The following is a 24,024-nucleotide window of genomic DNA, read 5'->3' as shown; positions in this document are numbered from 1 at the left end:
GCGCACCTCCTTGGTATCCCCATCTCTGTAGAAAGAAGAAGGGGATAGCATAAGGAAGACAGGCCCCATTCCTGCTCCCCATATCACCTGTCAGAAGTCATTAAGGAAAGGGTGAGTCAGAGGTGCAGTAAGGACAGCTATATGTGGGGCGTAACCCCCTCTCCCGGAAACCATGGAGTAGGGAGCAGTTGTTTCCCTCTAACAGTGATGTGTTCTGACTGCCTAGAAAATACACTTTGTTTTTATTAATTTCTTCTGAGTCCCTGGTGCTCTATTAGGTTGGTGAAGTTGCTAGATAAATAACATCCAGGTAAAAGGAGTTTTATATACTTAGCAGCTGTGTAGTGTGACCCACTTTATACTTTAGGTTTTTCATTTATAAAATGAGAATAATCATTTCCAAAAGTCTTAAGAATGAGTTTGTCAAAGTAACTAATGAAGTACCCTTATAAAGTTCACTTCAGTAAAGTTTGAAACCCCAGTAGCATCCTTTATGTCTGTACACTGAAGCCCTCAGAAGCGTCTTCTTCTCATTGGATATCATTTATAGTGAGTGATTATACTACCAGGTATTTTATCTCTCCAGGCCATTCAAGAGAGGGGAGGCAATGACCCACTGGCCTGTAGTTAAAAACCAGAGTGGCAAATTATGGTGTTGCCTCTTTGGAAAATAGTGTGGCAGCCCCTTGAAAAATTAAACTTAGAATTACCACATCATCTGGCAATTCTATTTCTGGCTATTTACCGGAAAGAATTGAAGCAGGACTTGAACAGATAAGTGGACACTGTTCTTTTGTTCAGAACAATGTTATTCACAATAGCCCAAAGGTAGAGGCATCTCTCCGTTGATGGATGAATGAATAAACATATAAAGGAAGTGGTGTGTCCATATAAAGGAAGGAAATCCTGCCAGTGCTACAACAGAGATGAACTTGAAGACGTTATGGTAAGTGAAATAAGCCAGTCACCAAAGGAATTGTATTGTGTGATCCCATTTATGTGATGGAGCCAGAGTGGTCAAACTCAGAGACAGAAAATAGAATGGATCTTGCTGGGGGATGTGGGGGAGAGAATGAGGAGTTAGTGTTTAATGGGAACAGAGTTTGAGAAGATGAAAATTCTGGAGATGAATAGTGGTGATGATGGCAAAGCACCGTAAATGCACTTAACACTATTGAACTGTACAATAAAGAAACAAAACAAACAACAGGGTGGTGATTATAAGAAAGCCAGAGCCTCGGGCCTGATGGAAAAGACAGAAATGGGTCCCAGAGGAAGGACTGTGATTGGGCTGGGTGTTCTCACAGACAGGCATTTCTAGAAGGTGCCAAGTCCTGAGAAGCTTAATTTTGTGAGGTGTGACGGTATTTGTAATTGCTCAGTTGGTAACATTTTTTTGGGAAAATTTGTCAGAACAGCTTGGTCAAATGAGTTATTATACTATCAGTTATATTAATAATAGGTCAGAGAACAACGCACAACTTTTCCTTGGTCAATTTTCAAAACTGTTGTCTCATACTGTTATTTAGAATGTGGTAAAATGATAAGTTCATGGAAATAAGAAATTATGATTTCTCTTGGAGTAAGTAAACATCTATCCAAAATATGAATATACCTTATATTGGGAGGGGTAAGTCTGTGATACAAGGCAAAAACAGTTTGCTAACTGCTCATCTATGAGGCACTCTTTCCTCAACCACCTTCTTCTCCCCCCCACTCACACCTCTTAAGACAGCTAATCCTAGAGCTGGAGGTATTTTGGTGATGTTTGTAGTACAGTGGCCTGGAAAATGATTTTCACAATATCTCTGGAAATGTAGAATTGGAAGAACCTGAGCAAAGCTTCATTGCATGGTTTAAAAAGGAATATTTGGGAAGATGCTAGATTCTGTTTGGTGAGTCTACTGTAGGGACAGGTTATCTATTTATTTTTTCAGTCATATATGAGACAAGATCTTACTGTGTTGCCCAGGCTGACCTTGGACTCCTGGGCCGAAGGATCTTCCAGCCTCAGCCTCCTTAGTAGCTGGGACTAGAGTTGTGCACCACGGTGCCTGTCTGGGGAGAGGATTTTAAAGGAATCATGAGATCAGGGAATTTGGGAAGGAATAATGTACCTTGCTTGCCTCGCATGCTGTAAAAACCTTTCTTCTCCCAGGAGATTGTTGCTAAACCCCTGTCTCTCACTGTGACCTCGTGAGGTATATGGGCTTTCTGCAGATGTGACAGAGTGCCAAGTGGTCCTTCGTAGAGGATGAGGCAAAAACCTGTTCTCACCTGGATTGCAAACTAGATGCTAATGCTCATGTTAATTTCAAATTCTAGTTACTTGCCTTTTCTTAATTTCAGTATTACCAGACTTATGCAGTAGTTCAAATTTATGAGGATAAATTGAAAAATACTATCCCTCCGTATTGTGGCATGTCAGTTTTCATTTCCAAATGAATTTTCCCAAGCGTAATATATTTTGTATAATCTTTTATCTCTCAGCTTTTCCCTCTAGCATTCCTTTCCCAATGCTTTGATTTTCTCAACATCTCTAATCTAATTTGAATGAAGCATCTCCATGGAAGATAACCCCCTATATTAATTAAGTTAAGCAATGCTAGCTTCTACAGCAGGCAAAACCCCAAATCTCATTGGTTTAATGAATCAAAGTTTATTTTCTTGCCCATTGTAAGCCCATCCTGGGTCTGTAATACCCTTGCTATACAGTCATTCAGGTTCCCAGGCTGAAGGAAGCTTCATCATCTTATACATGTGTCTTCTGGGAAATGTGGCCTCTAGGTCACTAAGTAAAGAGGAGAAGAGTGGGACACTGGAGGCACCTAGCTCATAATTGTGTAGGCTCTGCATTTTTGCTTGTAATCCGTTGGGCAAAATAGTCACATGGCCCCAGCCTCCCTGCAAGAGAGGCTGAGTAGTGCAGAGGAGCAGGCCGACTATTCAGTGAGCCACTCTCCTACCCCTGCTGACTGGAGTGCCATGAAGCCTTACTCACATTAAAATTTAAACAACTTTGAATATAATTTGCATATAATAGCACTCTAATTTGTTCTCTTGGACGTGTGTTGTGTCCTTTGTCAGTTTCCTCAAACTAACTCGTTTTAACCTGTACTTTTAAAACCCAAGATAGTTAAGAAAGAACGTGATGGGGCTGTTTAGTAACCCCCACCACTCTGTGTTGTTTTCAACTTGTCTGTATATTGCTCGAGAGTGTTCATTTACTTCAGGAGGTGCATGTGTAAATGTAAAACTTAGCTGCTGCCCAGTGGGACTTCACTTTATTATCTGTCTGTGTAATATTATCTTATTTAATCATTCTTTTATTTGCTTATTTATTCCTTGACATTGATATGTGGACTTCTCGCCATGAAGTAAAAGCAGATTGGTGATGGTGAAAATCCTTCACTTCATCTTTTACTTGTTGGTGATCCATTTTCCCTCTTTGTCGTGCTTTGTCTTGTCTTTGTCTACTCTCTTTTAGAGACGGTCTTCCCTAGGTGATGGACTCTTGGATGGGATGATGGCAGGTTGTGCAGGAGCTGCTTAGGGATGGATGGGGGTGGGTCTCTGCCATCTGAAGGTCAAGCTGGGGTTCCAGGCGTGGGTGGGGAGCCTGCAGCCTCTGGATTCTTGAGTATGGCCTTTTGACTGAACCCTTTTGACAAAGGGATTTGTTCTGTGAAGTTTGAGTTCAGTCGAGAGCAGTCTGCAGGCTGTAGGTTCTTCAGGGAGGTGCATTTATAAAAGGGACTTTCAGGTCATCAAGGCTGTTCTTGATGTCGTCTTGAGCTACTTAGGGATCTGCTTCCATCCTGAATGGAAGGACCAGAGAACCTGTGATGGTCCATGTTCTGGAGAGAATTAGGAAGGTCTGTGGGGGACACTTACAAGGGTCTCAAGGATTATTTTTTTTTTTTTTTGCAGTTTTTGGCCAGGGCTGGGTTTGAACCTGCCTCCTCTGGCATATATATGGGGCTGGCACCCTACTCCATTGAGCCACAGGCGCCGCCCGATTCTTTTTGTTTCTTAAGAGGATTCATACTAAGATTGTGTGTCACTGCTGGAAATGTCCTCCTTCCTTTTGGAAGCAATATGCTTTTTGTGGCCTCACAACCTAGGGAAAACCACAACCTGCTGTTGTTATCTCAGTAGGCGATCAGGGAGGGGGATGGGGCTGTACTCTGGCCTTCCTGCTTTCTTTTTTCTTCTATTCTCCATAAGGCCTTTTGTGTTCTGTTGATAGAAACAGCATCTTAAAGGCCTTTCCCTGCCCTGTAAGACCAGAGATACCTAGGAAGATGCATTGGTGATAAAAAGAGCTAATAGACGTGGGAGGTTCCCTCTGTGGGGAACCCCTCCCTCCCATCTTTCATTCTGTGGGATGCTGTCCACAAATCACATGTTGGTCATCAGTGGGATTACTGGGACCTGAGAAATGAGAAAGACTTAAAAAATATAAAAAGATAGCAGCTCTTTCTTTACAGGTATAGTAACCAGGGAAAGTTATTAAACTAATAAAATTTGAAATCTTGCCTAATGCATGCTCGATATGTAGTCCAAAAATGCTTCCAGATTTAAAACAGGAAGAAAATCTTAAAGCAAATGATTTTTTCCTTTTTTCTTCTTTAGGCTTTTCCTCCAAATGCGGTCACTGTATTTTTTTACTGCAGTTCAGTGACTATATTCTTCACAATAATCAAATTGGTCAGTTACCGCCTACACCTCATGTTTGATAAAGGAGAAATAATTCAGCAAAAGCCATCCAGTAAGAAAGAAAAGACAAATAAAGACAAAGAGGCTATCAGTGAACGAATAACCAATCATAAAATCCCAAGGTAACATTTTCTTTTTTTTTTTTTTTTCAATTAAAGTGTCAGTTCATAATTTAAATGTTTTAATTTTGATTAAAATAACTTTTCTCATTCAAAACGCCGGTATAGGCAGACACAAATCTGTGAACTTTTCTTATATTTAAGAGTGTCCTTATGTGTAAAACTACTACTGATAATCAAGATGGTTTAACTAGCTATCAATATGGCCTTATAGCATGATCAAAAATTCATATGCCTCAGGCCTAACCCTGCAAAAAATGTACTTCATCTTATTAAATACTTAGAGTGTGACAGTATTTTAAACTCAAATAACATTTGTGTTTGTTAATATGAAACTCATGCATTGCATAGAACAGAAATATTAAGAGTGATTACTGGCCAGGCACAGTGGCTCACACCTGTTACTCCCAGTACTTTGGGAGGTTGAGTTGGGAGAATCATTTGAGGCCAGGAGTTTGAGATCAGCCTCAGCAACATAGCAAGACCCGTCTTTGCAAAAAAACAGAAAAATTAGCAGGGCGGGGGGCTTTGTGCCTATACTCCCAGCTACTTGGGAGGATGAGGCAGGAGGATCACTTGCCCAGGAGTTTGAGGTTGCTATGATCTGTGAAAACGCCGATGCACTCTAGCCCAGATGACAGCGTGAGACTCTGTCTCAAACAGAAAAAAAGGAGTAACTTTTAAGCATCCTTGAATCCTTATCATTCCTCTTTTATTATTTCTTGTAGGTCCTTAAAAAAGCATGTCTTATAATTTTAAAGTAACATTTATTACTCTCTTAAAAATAAGATTAGTATATAAGGAATATGACTCTAGGAAAAAACAGTTTGGGGCTTAATACTAAAGAAGTGTGGTTCTAATTTGATAATACCATGGTCTTCTGTTTCTCCCATGTTGGGTTAGCAGTAACACGCAGATTCAAAATGGCAAAAAGGAAGAGGGCAGTCGGAACCTCTCCACACCTCCCCTCCGCTGCAGCTCTAGAGGACAGAGCCCAAACTCTCATCACTCTTCCACGCTGTTGGTTAGTAGTCTTTTTTCCTGTTTTACTCTTGTCATGTTATTTTAGTGTTAATCCCAGCTAGAATGGGAGTGTTCAGTGATTATAGTTTTCAAGCTATAATTATTTCCTTGTGCTTGTGAAATATCGCATCTGAGGCTGTGGGAAGGTCCTGAAAGATGTACTTGTGACCATAACAGAATGCCCAGTCGTGTTCAAAGCATACCTACTGGCCTCTCTGCCATTTGCTCCCATCCTCCCACGCCTGCTGAGCTGAGCACACTGGTCAGGGCGACTCTGTGCAGACCTTGCTGCTTCTCACTTCTGTCATTGTCTTTGTGCTGCTTCCCACCTGGAATCAACATCTCCTCTCCGCTGCTTTCCACCCTCCATTACACTTGTCTTTGGAAAGTCAGTATATTGCCCTTTTTCCCAGATTAACTTTATTGGGCTTTATTCACTATAGAATAATTAGTGCCTTATTCCTTCACCTTTTAGTTTTTTAATTAGCACTCCCCCTTTGACTCAGTACAGTTGTCTTGGTTGAATGTTTGCAGTCATGTATATGTTCATATCCTTTCCTGCTCCCTATTTCACAGAAACTTAAGAAAAATAGTGTCTCCCGATCAGTGACTGCTGATTGCCTGGAAATGTGCAGTGAACTAAATGATACATTGATTTTTGTTTTGTTATTTGTTTAGGAGTTGCCAGAACAGGAAACAGTAGAAGATCTCAAAGGTAAAGTGTTATCATCGTTTAATAATTTAACATAGTGTTATCACCAGTGAAGTGAAAAATATTTTTCTAAAGCATACTGCCAGTAAATTAATTGAAAATAAGACCTGAATTTGATACACAAATTCTGATGTGAAAAAAATTAAAATTAAGAGTTAAGAAACAATTTTTTCACATCAGAATTTCTGTATCAAATTTACAACCAAATTGTGATATTTTATTGATCGTATGAGTTATGATGCTACAGCACTCTACTTAGGATGAGTGACAAAGTGAGACTCTGTCTCAAAAAAAGCCATTTTAATTGGGGTGAGATGATACCTCACTATAGTTTTGATTCACATTTCTCTAATGACTAATGGCCATTTGTATGTCTTCTTTTGAGAAATGCCTATTCAGATCCCTTGCCCATTTTTTTCTCTACTTTTTTTTTTTTTTTGAGACACAGTCTCAAGCTGTTGCTCTGGGTAGAGTGCTGTGGGGTCATAGCTCACAGCAACCTACAACTATTCTGCTGAAGCAATCCTCTTTCCTCATTTTTTTCCTATTTTTTAGTAGACACAGGGCCTTACTTTTGCTGGGGCAAGTCCCAAACTCGTGAGATCAAGCAATCTACCCACCTCGGCCTCCCAGAGTGCTAGGATTACAGGTGTGAGCCACTGCGCCCAGCCTCCCTTGCTCATTTTGATTGGATTATTTGAAATTTGTCCTGTTGAATTGTTGAAACTCCATACATATTACAGTTATTTCTCCCTTGTCAGATGGGAAGATTGCAGATATTATCTCCCATTCTCTGGGGTTGGTTGTCTTTGCTGATTGTTTCCTTTGCTGTGTGGAAGCTTTTCAGCTTGATATGATCCTGTTTGTCCTGATTTTGCTTTGGTTGCCTGTGGTTTGGGGTATTAATCAAGAAATCATTGTCCAGACCAATGACCCAATGCATTTCATCAATGTTTTCTTTTAGCAGTTTGTTTTGTAGTTTCAGGTCTAAGACGTGAGTCTTTGATCCGCTCTGATTTGACTTTTGTCTGTGGTGAGAGATGAGGGTCTCCTTTCATTCTTCTGCATATGGGTGTCTGGTTTTCCCAGCACCATTTATTGAAGAGACTGTGCTTTCCACAATGTATGTTCTTGGCACCCTTGTTAACGATAGATGTGTGGATTTATTTCTGGGTTTTCTGTTTTGTTCCGTTAGTTTGTGTGTCTGTTTTTTTGCCAGTACCATGCTGTTTTGGTTCCTACAGCTCTGTAATATGATTTGAAGTCCCGTCATGCGATTCCACCAGTTTCCTTTTTGCTAGGGTGCTTTTGACTATTCTGGGTCTTTCATGATTCTCTATACATTTTAGATTTTGTTTTTCTATTTTTGTGAAGAATGTCATTGATATTTTGAGGAGAATTTGCATTGTATCTGTAAATTTCTTTGGGTACTATGGACATTTTAACAATATTGATTCTTCTAATTCATGAGCATGGAGTATGTTTCCATTTTTTTTTGTCTCCTATTCAATTTCTTTCATTGATGTTTTATAGTTTCCATTATGAAGATCTTTCATTTCTTTGGTTAAGTTTATTCCCTATTTTATTTGTAACTCTTGTACATGGGATTTCTTTTCTTTCTTTCTTTTTATTTTTTTGACTGGGGCTGTTTTTGAATCCACCCTACTCCTTTGAGCCACAGGCACCACCCAACTTTCTTATTTTTTTTTTTTTCAGATTGTTTCCTGTTGGCATAAAAATGCTACTGATTTTCGTGAACTGATTTTGTATCTTGCATCTTTACTGAATGTGTTTTATATGTTTGTGTGTGTGAGTGTGTGTAGTCTTTTGTTTTTTTCTGGATAGGAGACCATTTTGCCTGCATAGAGGGACACTTTGACATCTTCCTTTCTGATTTGGATGCCCTTCATTTCTTTTTCTTGTCTGATTGTTCTCCATAGGTATTCAGTACATACCTTGTTGAGTAACTGGTGAAAGTGTGCATCCTTGTCTTGTTTCAGATCTTGGAGGACATGCTTGCAGTTTTTCCCCACGCACTGTGGGTCTATCATATATGGCTTTTGTTGTGTTGGTGTAAGTTCACTTATATATGTGATTTTTTTTTTTTGAGAGTTATTATCATGAAGGGATTTGGATTTTATTGAATGCTTTTTCAGCATCAGTTGACTTGATCACAGGGTTTTTGTACTTTATTCCATTGATTGATTGACTTGTGTATGTTGAACCATCCTTGTAGCCCTGGGATGAAGCACACTTGATCATGATGGAATTCAGTTTGCTAATATTTTATGGAAGTCTTTTTGTACCTATATTCATCAGAGATGTGGCCTATACTTTTTTGTTGTGTCTTTGGGTTTGGTATTAGGGTCATACAGGTCTCATAGAATGAGTTGGAGGATATCCCCTCTTCCATGGTTTTTTGGAATAGTTTAAGTAGGATTGGTATTAATTCCTCTTTGAAAGCTTAGTAGAATTCAGCAGTGAAGCCAGTGTGTCCTGGGCTTTTCTTTGATGCGAGACTTATTTTTTTTTTTACATTTTTTGACCGGGGCTGGGTTTGAACCTGCCACCTCCAGCATATGGGGCTGGCGCCCTACTCCTTTGAGCCACAGGCGCTGCCCAATGGGAGACTTTTTATTACCACTTCTATCTCATTACCTGTTATTTGTTATTCCAGTTTTGGATTACATCCTCATTTAATTTTATGTGTCTAGGAATTATCTGCATCTTCTCCATCTTCTTACTGGTTTGTAGCTGCTCCTAGTAGTCTCTAATGGTCCTTTGAATTTCTGCAGTATCAGTTGTAATGTCTCCTGTTTCATCTCTGATGTTATTTAGTTAAGTCTTTTTTTTCTTAGTCTGGCTAAAAGTGTGTCAATTTTGTTTATCTTCTCAGAAAACCAACTTTTAGCTTTGTCTGTCTTTTGTAGTTATTTATTTTTGGTTCTAATTTCACTTATTTCTGCTGTTTCCTCTACTGATTTGGGGTTTGGCTTGCTCTTGTTTGTTGAGGTCATGGTGCTGCATCGTCAGGTTGTGTATTTGAAGCTTTTCTACTTTTTGATGTAGCACTTACCACTATAAACTTTCTTCTTGTTGCTGCTTTTTGCTGTATCTCATAGGTTTTGATATGTAGTGTTTTCCTTTGCCTCTGTTTAGAAAATTCTTTTAAATTTCCTTCTTAATCTCTTCATTGCCTCACTGGTCGTTCAGGAGCATAGTGCTTAATTCCCATGTGTCCTAGCCTTCCTAGTCCTCTTCTTACTGGTTTCTGGTTTTATTCAATTGTGGTCAGAAAATATACATTGTCTGATTTCAATTTTTATGAATTCTTTAAGACTTTTTTTTTTTTTTGTCCCTCCTCTGGTCTATCCTTAAGAATGATCTAAGAGCTAAGGAGAAGAATGTGTATTGTGCAGCTATTGGATGAAATGTTTGTAAATATCTGTTAGGTCCATTTGGTCTGTAGTTGAGGTTAAGTCCAATGTTTCTTTGCTGATTTTCTGGCTGGGTGATCTGTCCAATGCTGAAAGTAGCATTTTGCGGTCTCCAGCAATTATTATATTGTGATTATCTCTCTCCGTAGCTCTGATAATACTTTATTCATTTATCTGGGTGCTCCAGTGTCTCATTTATCTATTATCCCCCCTTTGTTGCTTGGGCCTATGTTGTCCTAGATCAGCAACCATTACTGAATCTGGGGTCTTAAAGATAAATTCCTGTGTTTTCTTCTAAGCGTTTTTATAGCTTTAGCTTTTATATTTAGGTCTATTTTGAGTTAGTTTTCATATATGGTGTGAAGTGGGGGTACAACTTCATTCTTTTGTATGTGTTTACCAGTTGATCTAGTACCATTTGTTAAAAAGATTATTTCTGTCTCATTAATTTGACCTAGCAACCTTGTTGAAAACTGGCTGCCAGTTAAAATTTGGACTCTGAATTCTATTCTTTTAATCTCCTTGTCTATTTGTCTGCCAATACCACACTTTCTTGTTTACCTTAGCTGTGTAATTAAGAATTTTGAGTCCACCTCCCAAGGCCACAACACAGCACAAGCTAAAAGTCTGTCATTATTTAAATTAATTAAATCAATCAATTAATTTATTTATTGTGGAGATGGGGATCTCACTATATTGCCCAGCGTGGTCTTAAACTGCTGGCCTCAAGTGATCCTCCTGCCTTAGCTTCCCAAAGTCCTAGCTTTATAAGTGTGAGCCACTGTGTCTGACCTCAGTTATGATTTTAAATATAGATATTTTGGGAAGAATTTTGTATGGATGTAATATTTTAAAAAATAAGCATTCAATCTCATTTGTGGCTGGTGGTGTTTTTAGTTTTATTATTATTAGGTCTTGCTCTGAGATATTATTCATCTATTCTGGATGCTTATAAAGTTGTCATTTGTTGTTTACTTCAGGTGTCATTCTGTCAGAAGACCAACCCATAGCGCCAGAGTCATCTACCTCACCTGGTATCAAAAGGGAAAGCTTACCTGCTTCTCAGGTGTGCACGCTGGAAGCCACACCCAAGTCAGCAATACCAGTGAAACCAACTGCCACAGAAACTCTCATCAATGACAAAGGGACAGAAAGAAGGAGAAAGGGGCAGCCTCCTGTGCGCCACAGATCTGAGGGTGGCTTAGTGGATAAGGGACCCTTGAAGAAATTGCCCCACCTGTCTTTGTCTCAGTACGACTTAATAGAAACAGATGTTTCTTTCCAGCCGTGGGGGAGTGAGAATTCAGTCCTGATTCCAGAACCTGCCAGTTGTCGTCTGTGCTCCATACGGGAACAGTTACAAAGCAGGTCACCTCAGGACAGTCTGAGCAGCAGCTGCCCGCAGTGTCACACTGTCATGATCAGACCTGCGGAAGAGCTGGTGGGCACTTCTGGTCAGGGGTGCCTACCCTTGCACCAGGAAGTGGACTACTCAGATAGTGAGGTGGCTGTGACGCTCATTGATACTTCTCAGCCTGGAGACCCCCTGAGTCTGCATGAACCCATTAAAATTGTCATCACCATGAGCAGTACTGCAGACTCCATGACAGACTTGGAAAGCTCCCTCCACCTGAAGGTGATTGGCACCGAGAGGACTGGCCTAAAGTCTGATGCCGAGCCAGCTACCCCAGGGGTGGCCAGCCCTCCAAACACTAAGCAGACCAGAATCCCTGTGATTACCCTTCAGCTGTCCGAGGATGGGGGAGGAAGCACGACGTGTCCTGAAGGCGGAGGGAGTGGAAGGGCTTCAGAGAGGCTGCAAGCAGAGGTGTCTTCTAGTCAGTGCAGTCCTGGCTACTACACATCTGGGGAGGTGGAATGTGCCGCCAAGGACCGCAATCCTTCCTGGGCAACAGCACCCCCACTCACACCTCCTGTGGCCTCTGAGTCTGAGGCGGGGAAGGAAGGCCAGGCTAACCTTGACCCATCGTCTTGTAAGAACAGCCATGAAAAGAGACATGCCCGGGTACTCAGTGTAGATAGTGGGACAGATGTCTTCTTGAGTAAAAGTTCCACAGAAATTATTAATGATAAAGAGAAAACAATGCCAACTTCCAAATCTGACCTAGAGGCTAAGGAAGGGCAAATACCACACGAGTCCAACTTCTTGGAATTTGTCTCCCTGTTGGAATCAATTAATACTTCCAAGGTGGTGGCAGCTGAGCAGCTGACTGGGTCAGCAGGGCAGAACCAAGAAGGGGGGCTTCTCCCAGGTGCGACTCCACGGAACAGAACTGTCTGTTCTGAAGACTACACAGAAGGCAATGTATCTCTATCATTTGCCTTTCCTGATTTGAATGTGCAAGTAGTGGGACAACTCTTGGGCGATCGTTTTTGTTGCTTGGCTTTGTTGATATTTGCTGAATGTATCAATACTAAGCTCTCTGATGAGCACACATGTACATGTATTGCCTTACTCTTCCAGGGAACTTAAGGCATTAGAATGAGTTTTTGGCTTCCCTAGGAGGCAAGAATATTTATTTCCAGAGAAATAAGCAATTAAATTTTACTATAGGGAAAAGTACTTGCAGTAGATGTCTCTTCCTTTATAGAATAGATGCATTTTGGGAAAGATGATCATAAAGCAAATTTGTGTTATACAAGTAAATCTACTTTTCCAGCTGAGTTCCATTATAAAATACGGAATTTTGGCTCGGCCCCTGTAGCTCAGTGGCTAGGGCACCAGCCACATACACCAGAGCTGGCGAGTTCGAATGCAGCCCGGGCCGGCAAAACGATAAGTACAACCAAAAAATAGCCGAGCCTTGTTGGCGGCCACCTGTAGTCCAGCTACTTGGGAGGCTAAAGCAAGAGAATCTTTTAAGCCCAAGAGTTGCTGTGAAGTTGCTGTGAGCTATCATGCCACAGCACTCTACCCAGGGCGACAGAGGGAGACAGAGTCTCAAATAAATAAATAAATAAATAAAAATAAAATACAGAATTCCCCAGTGACCCTATGTTGTATACATAGTAATAATAAACACTTCTACAGCTCTTAATTCATGCGATGTAGTGTCCTAAGTACTTTAAATGTACTCACTAAGTGACTGTAACTCATGGTTTGCCCGGAAGTGTTCTCATTTGCACTTGTTTTGCCAACATCATTATTAAAAACACTGACTTTCTCTTTCAGAAGTGTCCCCAGTTTGAATGATAAACTATAGTTACCCACGTATTAACTCACTCCTCCTTGAACCTTATAGCCTTAAGCTGTAGATAACTCTTAGCATTCCTGTTCTGCAGACAAGGCTTGTAGATTTTCATCAGCTTTCCCAAGTTAGTGGAGTAAGCTCAGGAAGTATCAGAATTGAGGTATGATTCCAGGCAGTCTTATTCTAGAGCCCTTGTCAAAAAACTTAAGCTAATATTTCCTACATGAAGTGAAGGTGTATTTATTTTCCGTTTACTTAATATCTTTTCATTAACAATATCTTCTTCATCAACAAGATAATGTTACTTGATAAAATTAAGTACTTAATTTACTTTATAAAGTAAAGTTACTTTATAAAATTTTTTAGCTTTAAATTTCTGTGTTTTAGTGATTTTTGAGCACATCGTTTTGCTATGTATCTATGTTAAGGTAGTGTCTATATGGTAGGATTGCCTACTGGAAGTCATGGTTGCACATAGTAGCTCATGTTCTTGGCTGTAGATGGTAGTATTTTTTAGTGCTAGGATTGTTCCTCTGCTCTCTAGGATAGCCAGGGGTTTGTCAACCCACATATTTGTAGTTCTGAGGAATTCACTCTGACCCAGTTAAATGTATATTTTTTTGAAACAGGGTCTTGCTTGTTGCTCTGGGTAGAGTATAGTCATCCTAGCTCATTGCACTTTCAGACTCCTAGGCTCAAGTGATCCTTCTCTGTCAGCCTCCTGATGGCTAGGACTACAGGTGCCCGTGAGCATGCCCAGCTGTTTTTGGTAGAGATGGGGTCTGCTCTTGCTTAGGCTGGTCTCCAATTCCTGAACTCAAGGGATGCTCCCACCTTGGCCTCCCAGAGTGCTAGGATTATAGGTGTGAGCTACTGTGCCCGGCCTAGTTGGTGTAAGATTTGCATGCTGATTATCAGTTCAATGTAGATATTCATACCTCTAGACCCAGCACTGTCCAGTAGAATTTTCTGCATTGATGGACATATTCCATCCAGTATGATAACCACTAGCCGTACACAGCTGTTAAATACTGGAAATGGTTATGTGCGGCTGTATTGGAAAGTAGTAATCCAGAGGACAAAGGATTTTCCCTGAAGCAGTATGTCCAGTGGACAGAGCATTGGTGCTGGAACCAGATAGCCCAGGGCCAGAGTTTGATTCTGCAGTGCCAGCTGAGTGAGGCTGGACAGTTCGCAAAATCCATTTGAGTCAGTTTCTTCTAGAAAGCATAAATAGCAATTTGTTAGAGATTTACTCAGAAAAATGTGAAAAAAATTTAAAAAAGAAAATAAGTGAAAAATCTTGCTATTTGATCAATTTCAGTCTTTTATTTTTAACTGAAGCTATATGGAAAATTTATTTGGTTTGTCTCCTTGAATTTCTGCTCCTCTTAATTTTTTCAGTCGAGGGGGCACAGGGAGATGTGAGTGCTGTGAGGTATCACAAGGAAGAAGAGACGTGGTTGTCAGGAATGTGGAGGCACAGGAGGGAGTGAGAAATCGGAGTGGATTGGGTGCCACCTTCAGGAAGGAACAGAGTTTTTTATTTGAAGAAGGAAAGAGAAGGACCGCAATAAGTCTTTTAGCTCTTAGAAGGACCTCAACACCAAAGGTAGCAAATAAGACTGTTTTTTTGTGATGAATTGATTCACCACAGATGCATGTGTTTGAGATTGGTAATATCTTTTTGTTCTCTTTCACTAAAGAATTTATTTTAAGCCCAATTTGGGAGTGTATTTATAAACCAACAGGGCAGTGTTTAATGATATTAGTAGCCTAGGGGATGTTCTCTAATTTTTCTCCTGCTGGATCGTAGGACAGTGCTTGAGCTTGGATGTATGACTGGAGGAAGATACGTGATTTCCCAGTTCTCACAAAGGACTCTTATTTCCAGCTCAGGCTCTCTCCACAAAGGGCTCTAGAATTACCCTCAGGTCTTAGGAATATCCTAAAATTTAAGGCTATGAAAAACCACACTTTTCACCAAAGTCCTTTAAAACCATGTTTATTGGGTGTTTGTTTGCTTGATATAGCTTTATTTTACTTTGTGGAAATAAATGAAGATTTCCCAAATGACAACAAGCAAAGTCTATTATTCACAGCTTGCTATAGCAAGGGATTTAGACACCATCATTCGGTTTTCACAGAGATTAAAGGCAGGCAGAATGGAAAAAAAGGAAGACTTTGGTGTTCCCTGACTGCAGGTTATTGGCACAGAGAAGCTGGAGGTGGCTGACTACAAGTGGCTCACATGTGCTTGGTTGGGTAGGAAGCCATACTGGGCTTTCTTTGGTTGGTAGCAGGGCTAAAAATTAGGGAAGCTGTTCGTTATGAATCAAGTCCAGGAAATTAGAGAAGCTATCCATTATGAATCAAGTTCTGGCGGTTAGGGAAGCTCTCAGTTATGATTCAAGTTCTGGAGATTTGGGACTAATGATCTCAGGGCTTATTATTTGACTTCCTGGATTGTTTGCTTGAAATAGTGGTCTGACTTCCTGCAGTCCTCACTTACACATAGTATGATGATTCCTCGGGCTGGGTACTATGGATAATGGTTTATGGCTTGGTTTCCTTGGTGGCTTGCTTCAGATTGTTGGTCAGGGTTTTTTGTTTATGTATATTATCTGGCCATTGTCCATTTGTATATTCAGTCCCTTCTAGAAATTTCTAAGAAAATCATGAATATATGTAGGCATACTTATTGAACAATTAACTATAATATAGAAATGAAATGACTTACATTTGCAAAAATAGGAGTCCATTTAAATGAATTATACTCTATCAATGTAATGTTATATTACTACTATTCTGGGATAATGTAGACTAATGACATTATGATTTCATTTTTGTATAAAATACGTGTGTCCTTCTAGAAGACAAAAGACTGGTGTGATATATATCAAATTGGCTACAGTGATAAAGTCAGAAAGCAGGATAAGGAGTGATTTAAAATTTTTTCTTTTGTCTAGTTTGAAATTACCTGCAATGACTCTTGACTTGTTTTTATAAATAGAAAAATTCGTATAAATGTGTTTTTAAAGGAAAAAAACAGCCATATGTTAGACTTACGTAATGTTCTCAGTTCTCCTTTAAGAAAAATAAGACATGATGAAAAAATATGAACACATGAACTCTCGAGTGTGTGCGGTGCAGAGGAGGAGGGCTGTGTGAGGTGCCTCTCTGTGGTTTATGAGACATGATCACTGGCTAAAGCTATTTGTTATGATAGCACTTTCTTATAAATGTGTTTTTTGAAAACTGTGAAAACATCTATCTTGACAAGCTGTCAAATGAAATGCAAACGTTTTCATACCAAAGAAATTCTTATGGTAGTTTCACAGATGTGCTGGAAATGTTTATCTTCAGGACTCACATAGAACTGAGCAATGTTCCTCTCATTTCTTGAAGTCTAAGAATGAAAGCCTTTGTTATATACCCTGCAATGCTGTGTTTTATTACTCTCCTCCCCCAACTAACGTAATTTCACTTTCCAAAGACTTAGGCAGATCTTGATGGGCTTTCTTAATGGTGTGTCTCAAAGGGCCTGTAGGTTCAAACCACTCCGTCCTGTTCTTTCAGGATCAGGCTGATGAGCTTTAGATCCTACACAGTTTACTCGGAAGAGGTCAGGTTAATACAGTGGTCCTTTTACCTTAAAAATGGCTGTCAGACTATGTTCACAGAAAAGGAAAGGCTGACCCTCAGGGATGTGTTCCACTTTGCATGGTATAAGCTAGGACACTTACTTTGGTCTGTTGTTCGAAGAGGATTCTAAAAAAGCAATAAGCTACTACTTTAGGAAGTGACCAATTCTACCAGTAGCTTGAAAATTTAGATTTGGAGAGTAAGTGGGGGAAAAAAGACTGATAAGATTTAAAAAAGGTAAATGAGAACTTGCTCCAAAATAGCCGGGTTTGTTCATATACTTTTTGTTTTTCCATCTGAGGCTGTTCATTGATGAATTATGAGTCTTTCAGGCCTGTGTACTCCAAATGGGTATTTTTCAGCCTGGTAAGTTTGTGGTCACTGAGTTATTTTAAGGGAGTCCCTAAATCTATATGTAAAGTATTGGTATTTGTAGATACTTGAATAACATGGGTCAAACACATATTCACTTTCATAATTAATGAAATGAAAACTTACTTAAAAGCATTTTGCATTCAGAGGAGCTATTTAGATTTTCTTTTTATTCTTGTTACAGTTTTTGTTACTTTTCCAAGAGCTTTCATGTTAATCTTTTAATTTAATATTATCTTAACACATAAAGCAATGTTTTTCAGGTAATTGTTCCCAGGAGAAAAAGGAAGAAATTCTGGAAAGTGAAAAGCCCATTGGACAAAATTTCAAGCAAAGAAAACCAGACTTACAAAGTCAAGACCACACTGGTACTAGTCCTGTGTTCATTCAACCTGCCAGGACTCCTGCCTTGTAAGGATAACTTCTACTTATTTAGCTTCACTTGGGTATAAAGCATGAGACAGCCTCATCTACCGGCTGCTTCTTTTCATGCTTTATTAAAGATAAGGAGGAACTCCTAATTGTTTTTTTGAAACTTTCATATGTGTTAAGTTTCCAGGGCAATAGACAAAGACAAATTATCTACAGAGTAACTTCCCAACAAGACAGTTCTGTCTTGCAAGTCATCAGTGGGCCTGAAACATCTGTGCAAGAGGAGATGTCTGTGGATGCCATGCACGTCTTCCTTGATGAACATGGTGAGTCTCCAGAGACTTTGCTAATGAGCGGGAATGAGGAATCTGGCAGCTTCCTCGGGATTTGGCCTGGTCTGTTAGCCGGAGAACTAGACTTTACAACAGGAAGACTTAGTCCTGTGATTTCCCACGTAATGGTTTTAGAACAGAGTGCTCCTTAACTGCAGCAGGACCTTTGCATATTCTGTCTTCCCCCATCCCTCAGTTCTGCAATGTGCAATTTATCATTCAGGTTTTAGTTCTCAGATTAGCTTTTCTTTTTTTTTTTGTTTGTTTTTGGCCGAGGCTAGGTTTGAACCCGCCACCTCTGGCATATGGGACCGGCGCCCTACTCCTTGAGCCATAGGCGCCGCCCTCAGATTAGCTTTTCAGAAAAACTTTTCCTGGGCTCCTCAAACTTAATCAGGTTCATCTACTGTTTTTGTTCTCTTAACACTCTGTCTTTTTCCTTCTTTGATAGTATTATAGCTTGTTAATTATGTATCTACTCATAATAATTAATGGCATTTCCCCCTCACAATTCTAAACTTAAAGAGGGCCATGCCCTGTACCCAGGAAATATTTGTTGGATATATTGAAATCCAACAAATTGAAATTGAAGTCGAAAAATCTGACCTTCATGTATTTTTTCAATGCCTTATTATGAAAAGGATTTAAAATAGTGTACATAGATACTAAGTGGCAAGTTCAAAGTTCCAAAGATAAGGGATATAAGTTCTAGTTTTTTCTGGGATGGGTCATACTTCTTATTTTTCTCTCAGAAGGATCCTGGTTTGGATGTGATACTAAGTGGCAAGTTCAAAGTTCCAAAGATAAGGGATATAGGTTCTAGTTTTTTCTAGGATGGGTCATACTTCTTATTTTTCTCTCAAAAGGATCCTGGTTTGGATAATAAATTATGTGGTTGTCTTGTCTGGACTTCAGGAGTTTATATAGTTAATAAGTGCATTAGCAGAAATGTTTCAGAATGCATTAGCGTGTATATCAAAGCCTCCAGAAGGGCTGTGGTTGCTGTTACAGTTTCTCTTGGTGAAATATACCTTTGAGTTGAGAGCAACCTCCAGCTTCTCACAATAGACAAGGCTAATTATACTTCCTGTGTTACCTGAAGAAGGTACTTCTAAGAATTATTCTTCTGAGCAGAGACCGTTTGCATTAGAAAGGGAACTGATTTTCACACCTCAATACCCTGAACCAGGGCAATAGAGCTAACTGTGCAAATTAATTCCATCCCCTGCCTTCCCTCATTAACAGGCTGACACATCAGTCAGCGTGCTATGGCACTTGATCATCTGCATATTTAGAGGTAGGGATGGTCCCCTGTGGTCCACCCATCAAAACTGCATGTTTAATAAGCTTCTTTCTGCACATAATACTCATAGATGATGCACAAAACCACACCCAGTTGTAGCCTAACACAGGTTATTCTGACACATGAAGAGAATATATAAAAAGTGAACTAAGGGATGATACAAATACAATCAATCAAGAACAATTAAGTAATGAATGAGTCAAAACTTACCTAAGTATATTATCAGGGTGGCATGTCAAAGAGAATTTTCTTTTTTCTTTTTTTTTAATTTTTTTTTTTTGTAGAGACAGAGTCTCACTGTACCGCCCTCGGGTAGAGTGCCGTGGCGTCACACGGCTCACAGCAACCTCTAACTCTTGGGCTTATGCGATTCTCTTGCCTCAGCCTCCCAAGCAGCTGGGACTACAGGCGCCCGCCACAACGCCCGGCTATTTTTTTGTTGCAGTTTGGCCGGGGCTGGGTTTGAACCCGCCACCCTCAGCATATGGGGCCGGCGCCCTACTCACTGAGCCACAGGCGCCGCCCCAAAGAGAATTTTCTTAATCAAGTTTCTTTCAGGCCCCCTTCAAGTTCTCACAATGCACATTTTGTAGAGAATTGTGAAGAATGGACCTAGGTTTTCAATAATTCATGTTAAAACAGTCCTTTTAACATGGAAAAATCATAAGCTGAAATGTTTGCATACAAGTAATGTGTAATATTCTTTACTGAAATTTCATGATTTTACAGGGGAAATTAGATCCTGTTATTTAAAGTCTGGAAATGAGAAAGAAGGCCCTTTACAACATCCTCCATTAAATTATGACTGTGTCTTTCAGGCTCGGTGAGTACAGCTTTGTTTTCAGGTTTGGGGCTGTTGTATTTCTGGGGATTACACAACTTAGTCTGAATGAAAATGAAGTGAGGATCCTGGTGCAGAAGAAATGTGCAGGCAGTTTTGCCTAAAAGAAAAAGAAACACTGACATTGTAGAATAATGAAAAATAAATTGAACCATTTTCATTGCCACTACCTCCAAAAATGAATAGCTTGTAGGTAAAAATGCAAACATAATATTCCTCTCAAGAAAGACGATGATGCAGTTTTCAAGCACATTATTAAATTTGTCCCAAGGGGTGGGCTAGAAGTGTGGCTAGTTCATTCACAGTAATGAAGGCAAACTGCTTTACAGGTAGATGATCCGAACATATTTTCTATTTTTAGGCAAACTGTTTTACAGGTAGATAATCCGAACATATTTTCTATTTTTCTTCAGAATGCATTGAATAACTTTCTCAATTATATTCATATTTCATTAAGCTGATATTAAATTGGCTTGCACATCTGGAACCTATACCAATTAATGGTGCATTGAGCAAGCTGTAAGTCTTGTCAGTGGCAGACCGATTTCATCATTTGTCCTGGGCTTCAAGATTCTTTGTGATCGGATAATCCACATGTGGTCATGTCTCAGTCGTTTGCTATAAGGGTGGAAGTAAATTTCTCTTGTACATTCTTTAGAAGTGTATGTATATTTGAGGGTTTAGGGAAGACTTTCATAGTGTGACTGGAGTGTCTTGAAAAGTTATAGGAGCCTTAATTTCAGATTCTGTGGCCCTGCATTTCTTCCCAAGTTTAAATTCTCCTTCCTGGGGATGTGTGGGGAATTTAGGAGGAGCCCCCCGTGTGCCTGGAATAAAGGCTGTTTTGGTCCTTACACCTAGGGGTGTGCTGTATACACCTTACATTGTCTCCATTAGGTGAGAGCTCACCAATCCCCCTTCCTCCTCCCCTCTTCCCTTTTCTTTCTCCCTTCTCCCCACCTTGAATTTAATTGTATTTTTCTCTCATGTGGGTGTACAATTGTTCATCTACTGGTTTCATATTAGTATTGTGTACATTGGATACTTGATTTTCCATTCTTATGATACTAAGGAGTTCTTCAGCTCCATCCAAGTTAATACAAAAGATATAAAATCTCCGTCTTTTTAATGGCTGAATAGTATTCCATGGTGTACATATACAGATGTTTATTAATCCATTCATGGGCTGAAGAGCACTTGGGTTGACAGACTACACTTCTAGATGATTGTGAATTGACCAGTAATAAACATTCCAGTACAAATGTTCTTATGGGAAAATGATTTTATTTCTTTTGGGTAGATACCTAGTAATGGGATTGCAGGACTAAATGGAAGGTTTACTTTCAGCTCTTTGAGGGTTCTCTATACTTCTTTCCAAAGAGGCTGTATTAGTTTGCAATTCCACCAACAGTGTAAAAGTGTCTCTTCTTTCCGCAGCCACACCAGCACCCACAGCTTTGGGACTTTGTGATGTGGGCCATTCTCACTGGTGATATCTCAGGGTGGTTTTGATTTGCATTTCTCTGATGGTTAGGGATGATGAGCATTTTTTCATGTGTTTGCTGGCCACTCCTCTGTCTCCTTCAGAGAAGGTTCTGCAGAGTTTCTCAACCTAGGAATTATTGATATCCTGGGCTATATAATTCTTTGCTGTGTGTGGGGTGCTGTTTTATGTATTGTGGAGTGTTTAATAGCATCCCTGGCCTTTACCATCAGATGCCAGTAACAACTCTGATTTGTGATAGCCAAAAATGTCCCCACCATTGCCAAATGTGCCCTGAGGGGCAAGATCACCCATGCTTAAGGTAGCATTCAGTGTCTTAGCTGGTTTACAGGGCTCCATCTGCTTCCATTCCCACCATTTGCGTCTTGGCTGGGACTTCAGGACATGCTGTTATGATGGTTTCATAAGTTCAGTTGTCCAGGATGGCTTCTGTCTCCACACCATGCCTCTGCTCTATGAGGCAGCCAAGTAGAAATACAGTAGAACCTCTGTAAGTTGACCTCCCAAGAGATTGTGAGAAACTGGTCAACATGCTGAGGTTGTCAACATAAGGAACTTCCATTGAGTACATGTGGTGCATGTCCTGTCCAGTCTGTGAAAATTAGGCCATTTTAAGGAGGTGGTCAGACAAAGTATGTATTTTATATTACATATGGAGGTTCAGACAAAACATTTAATTGCATAAGACCGCAGCTTTGAAAAGTATCATATTTTTCTGAAACTCTCTGCTGTAGGTTGAAGTATTTCTAAGCTGAATTTAAATCAAATAGAAACCTCTTTTTTTTGAGACAGAATCTCACTGTGTCACCCTTGGTAGAGTGCCGTGGTATCAACTCACAGCTGAGACTACAGGTTCCCACCACAACATCTGGCTATTTTTATTTTTATTTTTTATTTTTTCTGAAGGATAACATCAGGCTATTTTTAGAGGTGGGGTCTCCTTCTGGCTCAGGCTGGTCTCAAACCTGTGTACTTAGGGCAATCCACCCACCTCGGCCTCCTGGAGTGCTAGGATTACAGGTGTGAGCCACTGCGCCTGGCCTAGAAACCTCTTATTTTATCACAAAGTATACAGAATTTTTTGTTTCTTTTGGTGCCCCCCCCCCCCGAGAAATGTACTTTACTTTTCCCTTTGGTATAAGTAATTTAATTGCGTTTTCCCATAATGCCGTTTAAAATAAGGCCATATATTAAGCCTTCAAAACTAAAACTACACAACGTGTGAGTTGGAGTCAGGGAGAGAGCTTTCAGGGCTCTCAGTAAGCTTCAGTTCCTTAGACCATGCCTCACCGAAAACTTCCCCTTAACCTGCTTTCTCCCCTTAATTTCTCTCTTTCTTAAATTCCCGTCAACTCCTGCTTTCTTTCATGTCCTCTGCATTTCATTTCCAGATTAGAGTTCTTCTATTATTAACTTGCCCTCTATTCCAAAGCTGCCTGGACTTAGGTCTGCCCCAGTATATTCAGTCCCGGTGAAATGGCTTTGGGTAAGGCTGAGTTGGGGCACTTGGAGGGTCCTGTGCTGGGAGGGTGCTGAAGGTTCGTGCTGGGCTTTCCTATGAGACATGAGGCTTGGTGGAGAATCTCAGAATATAAGGCCATTTCTTAAGTGCCTTTTTTAATGTCCACAGAATAGGCCCCTTTCTGTTATACCTGAGAGAGACCCATGTCCAACAGGTTTAATCAAAGTGGGAATTTGGGGGTCATGTAACTGAGAAGCTTTGGGTCCGTCTGACCTCACAAGGGTCTAGATCAAGAGATTTTATGGGGGCATCTGTTGCTTCCCTGTTCCTCTCTTTTGATACTGCTTTCAAACACACATCATCCTGGTGGTCAAAAGGTGACTGCCATGCCACAGACCTCTGTCTTCTCTCCTTCAAGTTCTCAGGGACAATATGCTTCACTCACTTAATGCCCAGTAAAACTCTTGGTGTGTCTTAATTGGCGTGACCTGAGCCACATACCCTGAGTGCAGTCACTGAGTCTGGGTGAGCACTTGGTTTGCTCCCATGCACAGAGCTGGGCTGGAGGCTCCCTCTGAGAGTGAGTGGGGACGAAGCTCCAAGGGGAAGTTGGAAGTAGAGTGGGTGGATGCCAAGGAGCAGAAAGCAGCAGGTGATCCCTGAAGACCCTCTTGTGTCTGGCAAAAATGGCAACTGAACTAATTACTGAGCTTCACAAAAAAGAAAAATGCTGAAGTTTTATAAAAGCAACTTTTCCCTTAAAGAAAACTTTAGGTAATGTCACTAGTGATATTAGTGACATTAGGCCTTGGTCCACTAGCCTCACATGCCAAGTTCCAGCTCTTTGAATACCTCTTCTTTCTTCACTGTTACTTGAGAGAGTATTGGTCTAGAGTTCCAGGAAAGAGAGATGGGTTGCTGTGCACCTCTTCTCTTTCTAGTGCTTCAGAGATAAAGTAAAATAATGCACA

General features: G+C 40.2%; 1 protein-coding gene across 7 annotated transcripts in view; it reads left to right on the top strand.

The window, feature by feature from the left end:
- PCNX2 (pecanex 2) overlaps nucleotides 1-24,024 on the top strand; it is a 380,334-nt gene that overhangs the window by 32,020 nt on the left and 324,290 nt on the right. For 5 of the 7 annotated variants that reach the window (XM_053605999.1, XM_053605997.1, XM_053605994.1 and 2 more), the window contains exons 2-8: nucleotides 4,636-4,841; nucleotides 5,742-5,862; nucleotides 6,540-6,576; nucleotides 10,991-12,331; nucleotides 17,503-17,650; nucleotides 17,792-17,937; nucleotides 19,976-20,069. In XM_053605999.1, the coding sequence (XP_053461974.1) occupies nucleotides 4,636-4,841; nucleotides 5,742-5,862; nucleotides 6,540-6,576; nucleotides 10,991-12,331; nucleotides 17,503-17,650; nucleotides 17,792-17,937; nucleotides 19,976-20,069 (2,093 nt within the window). The remainder of the gene's footprint in view (nucleotides 1-4,635; nucleotides 4,842-5,741; nucleotides 5,863-6,539; nucleotides 6,577-10,990; nucleotides 12,332-17,502; nucleotides 17,651-17,791; nucleotides 17,938-19,975; nucleotides 20,070-24,024) is intronic. The other 2 variants (XM_053605995.1, XM_053605996.1) reach the window with 2 other exon arrangements.

The sequence above is a fragment of the Nycticebus coucang genome, chromosome 10, assembly GCF_027406575.1.
Source record: "Nycticebus coucang isolate mNycCou1 chromosome 10, mNycCou1.pri, whole genome shotgun sequence".
Classification (NCBI taxonomy): Eukaryota; Metazoa; Chordata; class Mammalia; order Primates; family Lorisidae; genus Nycticebus; species Nycticebus coucang.
This window is presented reverse-complemented; position numbering and strand designations above follow the sequence as displayed.